The 6,849-nt window shown below is 37.9% G+C and overlaps 1 protein-coding gene across 1 annotated transcript; it reads right to left on the reverse strand.

Moving 5' to 3' along the window:
• Positions 1-6,085: 6,085 nt before the first annotated feature.
• Positions 6,086-6,433, reverse strand: LOC133799759 (uncharacterized). Its single transcript, XM_062237757.1, has one exon. The coding sequence runs from the start codon at positions 6,431-6,433 to the stop codon at positions 6,086-6,088; it is 348 nt and encodes a 115-aa protein (XP_062093741.1).
• Between the last annotated feature and the right edge of the window lie 416 nt (positions 6,434-6,849).

Here is a 6,849-nt window from a genome sequence, read left to right on the forward strand (position 1 = left end):
TGAATGGCTTAGGTAAAGGTCGATGAAAAAGTCATTTAGGCTCAAATATACCATAAGCACACAAACAAAATAAACCACTCTTAATATCAACCTTACAAACCCAAAAACAATCCCAAAATTCCCTTTCTTTCTTGTATTAAGAGAGAATTCATAAACATGATTTTTTTTTCTTTTTTTTCTAATGATACTACAGTCCCCTAAACTTATTACTTTGCATCTTCAATTGGAGTGTAGTTCATTTTCTTTCTCTCTCAATCTTTTTGTTTTTCTAATGACACAAAATCCCAAAAATAAACCCCATTACAAACAAATCCCCCAATCACTTTTCATATGCTCATGGCATAACTCAAGGAACAAAATATAAAGAAGTCTTCAAATAAGCTCATTTACATGGGTGTCAAATAAACAAAAGAAACATATTAGGCTCAAAATTGGGTAACTAGGGATTAAATAATAAAGGTTGGCTTGAAAGGCTTAATTAGTTCAAAGAATTTCCTGAATCACTTTCCTAAGCATGTATCATCAAGGATTTCGTTTCAAAAAGCAAGCAAAGAAGTTCTAGGATAACAAAATTTTCATATTTTATGTTTATTTTTAAAATTCAGCAAGCATAAATATTGTTCAATCACAAAAAATTTATTAAAAATCATTTTCAAGCTCTCAATTATTTAAGTAGACCCAAGTAAAAATAGAAAGAAATATTCAACTAAGCACATGGATTTTTATAGTTGTCGCTTTCATTCAATTTATACAACATATCATTCAACATATTTTCATCGGCTAATCATTATCAACTTGATTCAACTAACACCCTAAACACCCAAGACAAAACATAACTAAAACAAAACAACTCAAACTAACACAAACACACTACCTTATATATACAAAAGAATAAATCATTTCCTCTAAACATAACCTTAACAATGTCCCCAATGTTTAATTAAAAGCTAAGGAAAAAAAACTTACCTGACGAACTCAGACTGCTCACAACGAAGGACCCTCGCCACCATCCCACTCGGGTGGAGGATAGCCAAAGTGCAAGAGCTGTGGAAACTGAGGCAATTCATTGGTGTCAATTCCAAAATGAGATGCGAACACCTGCTGGTACCCATGCTGATAATGGGCCATATTGACGTTCCATAAATGATGCTCCTGTAAATTCAGCTCCAGTCTATTCATCCTCTCCTCCAAAGTAGAGGGACGAGGATGTCTAGGCCAAGCACGAGATGAAGTGCCACCTGTAGAAGCAACACTAGCAGAACCAACTATTTTGGTCTTGTTAATCGTAACAGTGTCATAAATCAAAGGAGTCAAAAGCTCCTCAATCTCATCAAATTGGACTTGGGCCTTCAAACAAAGACTAGTGATTAAACTAGGAAAATGCAACCCCACATTTTGAGTGAACAATGTAGAATGGATTTGTGAGGCTATAATCCTACCAATATCTACAGACATTCCTGACAAAACAACACAAAGTAATACTACCTTATCAGGACTCACAATAGTCATATGACTACTAGGCGTCATATTTTCACAGTGGAAATTCAACCAAATTCTTTTCTCTCTAGTCAACAAATTAAAGGGAAAACCTATTCGAATTGTCCCATTAAAAATCCATTGCAGTCAAAATTCTATCCCAGGTACTGTCCTCACACAAATTACTTTTTAGATCCTGGTAATCATCATTATTGCGTGTGGGCAACCTAAAGAAATCATTAATGGTATTTCTATCAAAAGTAATAGTCCTCCTCGTAACGTTGGCTTGCTAAGTATAGTCATGGTCATAGACATTGGAATAGAATTCCCTAACAATTGGGATCACAACATGGATAGGCGGGGTACAGAAATACTTCCAATGATGGGTATTAATAATAAATACATACTCCTAAGGAACAATAACTCTCCCTCAATGTTAGTGGCAAATCACCCTCTCTGGAATCAAACTTATAGACTTTTCTATTTTATACCTAGACTTAGCACTAGCATTGGTAAATCTAGATGTATGCTTAGTAGGCTCTATGCTGGGATCTTGGGATTCAGACAATTGTTCTTGCACTTTTTTATTTCTCTTCCTAGAGGGTGCCATCTCACTAGAGCAATTCACAAAAAATTCTAACGAAAATCAAGCACAATCGTCACCAATTTTTTTTTTCAAAAATTCCTCACAATCACCCAAGCAAGTTTATATAATATCAAAGATCTCCACAAACACAAGAATATGGGCAATTACATACAAAATTGATAAACCCCAAATTGATGACCTAAAATGCAAATTACACAACAATTGGTAGATTAAATCAATGCCCAATGAAATTCAAGCTTTCTATGATCAATAAACACTCAATGGAACATCAATTTATCCCAATGAACAAAAATCTCCAATTTCATGCCCTACAAATTTCAAATTGTAAAATTCCCCCAAATTACAATAAAACTCAATGATATAGATAGCAACAATCCACAACCATCACAAGAATTTCATCAATTTCATTCCAATTTCTTCACAGAATTAAAATTTTCAAAACCCCCAATTTCTAGGTAAAAAATGTCCCCCAAACTTTTCCAATACACAATCCCTCAATTTTCCACCAAGAATCCTCAATACCAACAACAATAAAGCACATAGTCCTCAAGAAACACAATAAATCGAAAACATAAACAAGATCACCATAAAAAATCAACCAAACACTTAGTTTCACCCATAGAACTCAATAACTCAATTGAAAAAGATAAAGTGCCAAAAAGAACTTACAATGTAAGAAAAATTACCAAAACTAAGAGTAAATGAGAGTCAAGAAAGAAAATTCATACCAGTGTGTAGTGAAAAGCTCAAACCCAGATGAAAAAAAATGGAGAGAACTTGGGGAAGTAGGGAAGAAGAATTTTTTTTTTTTTTTTTGAAAAAGACTGAAAAAAATCGTGAGTTTAAGGGTTTTAAAACTCTCTGACCCGTTGGGCACGGTCGCGCTACCTATGGAGCAATCAGGCTCGTCTCTTGCAAATCCCATTTTTAACGGCGTCTGGCGCAGTCGCGCCCCTCCTGGTGTGGCCACGCTACCTGCCCATTAAGCTTTGGGGCTCTGTGGGCACAGCTGTGGCAGGCTCACCGCAGTTGCAGCACTTGCCCCAAAATGGCCCTTTTTGAGCATTTTTTTTCTCATTTTTTCATGATTTTATTTTTTCACAATTTCTACAATTCTAATCAAATTAAAACTTACAGAATAAAATAAAACAAAATATTGTTTCCAAAAATCCTAATTGTTAATAAAATAAAAGCTTAATAAAAATTAAAATAACCATTGGGATGTCTCCAAAATGTATTGTCGCTAACGTCATTTAGCCGGCCGCTGACCTCCTTATTAGATTCAACTTGAATCCAAGCCACACCTCAAGTCCATTAGTGTAACGCCCTGGATAGCCAAGACCGTTACACTGTGTGTTTATAAAGTGCCAGACTTGCTAATCAAGTCATTTAAATAAAATCGTGTTATTGAAACTATAAAGGAGCTAGGGTTAAAAGCGTTTTGGTCTCAAAAGCCACATTTTCATTAAAAAGCATCATCTGTTACACAGGATCCCAAAAATATTAAGTTCAAAGACCGTTTACAAAAGACACAAGGTTTATATACAATACCCAGCCATACTAAGGCAAAACAAGCAGTTAGGTAATCCATGTCCTGGTCCACTCCTCGACCATGGCGGTCGAACACCTGGCTATGTACATTCCACCTCGGAGCTCTCCACCTCAGGCTTGGTCCAGCTTGCCTTTGCCTTTACCTGCACCACGTAGCACCCGTGAGCCAAGGCCCAGCAAGAAAACACAACAACAGAGCATAAGCAATTAACAGACAAATCCATAAGTCACATTGCATCATAAGTTCTCAAACATGTAATCATTCAGCATGACCAAGTATTCAACATACTAAGCTCATCAATTCATTTCTCATATCACAGCACAAATGATAACTAGGGCTAGCGCTCTCAGGCTGCTCCCTCCATTATCCCACTAACTCCGGCCTAATTAAGCCGAGCTCAGTGAATATTCTCGGCTACCAGTGGCCAAGCTGCGCCCTATGCGCAAATACTATGTACGGCACCCTTAGGCCGCTTTACATGTCCCATGGCGTAATACCATCATTGACACGATACAACTCACGGGAGCACTTAGTCCCATCACAAACATATAATCGGGTGCAGTTTTCTTACCTTTAGCTTTCAGATGAATTAGCTACGGGCGATACTCCTTGAGCGCGATCCGATCCTCGAGCCCTAGCTTAACACCTAGTCACAACCATGATGAAAGACACCATTAACAATCTTAAATGAGTTTCCAAGCCAAGTTCTAGTACTCGGAACATTGAACTTCACCAAATATGGTAAAAGACTCAACCCCGAGCACCCTAGGTTAAATTCCCAAGCCCAAAATCTCAAAATCCCAAAATCCCTTAAGCGCCGCGGCATAGGCCACCCATGTCGCGGCATGGCCCCCAAACAGAACCTTCCAATGCACAAAAACAGGTAAGGGTCGTGGCATTGCTTGGACCATGCCGCGGCCCACCCTCCTTCCTCAGCGTGCAACAACTTCGAAGGGCCGCGGCTCATCAAGAACCATGCCGCGGCCCGACCCTTCGAACCCAGAAAAAACCACCATTTTCAAACTCTAAACCTCACCTTGAGCCATCCCAAATCTCCCAACTCAAAACCAATTAATAATAACAACATTAGAATGATTTAAATAACACAATCCAACCTAAAATCCAGCCTAAGACTCACCAAAATCCCAATTCCAACTTCTGAAATTTCAAACCCACAGAACTTAAAACCAGCCATGAAAACTCTCAAATTCAACCATCAAACTTTAAATTAGACCTTACCTCAGCTGTAGAATCGTTTCTCCAAGGGTCCCCTGACCTATTTTCAAACTTTCAAGCCTCAATTTCCACCTTGAATACCAAAACCACAGATGTTAAAAACTCAGCCATTTCTTTAAATCCCTAACCTCAGAAATGAAAATTTAAAACTTACCTTAGCTCTATCTCAGACCTTGATCAATTCCTGAGCTAATCCTCCTGATTATTCCCCTCAATTCTCAAAGACACAGCTTAATTCCAGTAGTTTCCTCTCAAATTTCAATAGCTTTTCCTTTGCTAAGAGAGAGAAGAGAAAGAAGGAGAGATAGGGTCGGTTTACACTTTTCTGTCTAGTATTTTCTAAGTCTTCCAAGTATATCCCTAGATTATTAGACTAATCCCAAAGCTCGGGGTGCCGGAAACATCCCCGAGGCCAAAACGGTAAAATCCCCCAATAATCCCGCCTAGACACCCTAACCTCAAATATATCTCCAATTATTTATTTTCATCACCCGATAGTCTAAATCACTACCCGATACCTAAAATACCCCTGACTTGTCCAAAGTCAATTATAATACCCAGTTGTGACTTTTCCTACTATCTAGCCCTAGAATCGCCTCGAGTCGCCGGCTGCGGAATTACCCACATGATAATGTGGTTCTCACATATATCTCACACATATATATCATATCATCATATAGTATCATCAATCATCATAAACACACTATTAATCATATATTTACACATTTAAATCAATAGCATTCATTCTAATCCCAACTATGCCCTCCCGGCACACTAATCAAGGCCCTTAAGCCTTATTAGCAAATTTGGGTCGTTACAATTAGAGTCATAGTGTCATGAGTGGAAGCTCGTCTCTTGATATTGCAAATTTTTTTAGCTTTCCATCACTCATGTAACAATCGAGCTTTCCCACTAAATATCTTTTATACACGATGACAAACTATTCGAATACCACATTGAGATGTGGACCTTTTCTTAGGTACTTCCAACTCGGTACCTCCTCTTTTCACCACATCAACTATACAAAAAGTTGGAATTTCCGTTGCTGGAAGAACATTAAATGCCACCTCCTCTTTTTTCACTCGCAACTTCAACTCACCCATTTCTACATCAATTAACGCCCTACTGGTAGCTAAAAATGGCCTTCCAAGAATTATTGGGATTTTAGTATCTTTCTCCATGTCTAAAATGATAAAATTTGTTGGGAAGATGAATTAGTCCACCTTGACTGGAACATCCTCAACAATACCCCTAGGATGTTTAACTGAGCGATCCGCCATTTGAAGTGTCATAGTATTTGGTCTCGCTTCCCCCAATTTTAGGTTTTGATAGATAGATAAAGGCATTAGATTCACACTTGCCCCTAAATCATAGAGTGCTTTCTCAAAAACCACATTCCCTATAGTACAAGGAATGGTGAAACTACCCGAATCTTTAAGCTTGGGAGGTAGTTTCTTTTGGAGTATTGTGTTGCACTCCTCAATAAGTGCCATTGTCTCATAGTCCTCCAGTTTTCTTTTCTTCAACAGAATTTCCTTCATAAACTTCACATAACTCTGCATCTATTCAAGTGCCTCGGCGAAAGGAATGTTGATGTGAAGCTTTCGGAAAACATCTAAAAACTTAGAAAACTACTTGTCAAGTGTCTTCTTTTGAAGCCTCTATAGATAAGGAATCTTGATATGATGGTCAATACATATTTTTGGCTGTTTCTCAAGGTTCTCAGTAACCTTTGACCCACTCACTTCCTTCTCCTTGTTAGACACCATTTTGGCCCCTGTGTTTTTCCTGAATACGTGATCGGCCCCTATATTTTGTTAAATGACAATCCAGACCCTGTGTTTTACAAAATTGATCAAAATAGTACCCTAGACCCAATTTTGATCAAAATATTTTCAATTATAAGATAAATTCTCGAGTCGTTAGTGATGCGATGGGTTCAGAGAAGCAGAGAAAGTGGTCAAGATGTTGAGAATGA

This window comes from Humulus lupulus, chromosome 9, assembly GCF_963169125.1.
Source record: "Humulus lupulus chromosome 9, drHumLupu1.1, whole genome shotgun sequence".
In the NCBI taxonomy this organism is placed as follows: Eukaryota; Viridiplantae; Streptophyta; class Magnoliopsida; order Rosales; family Cannabaceae; genus Humulus; species Humulus lupulus.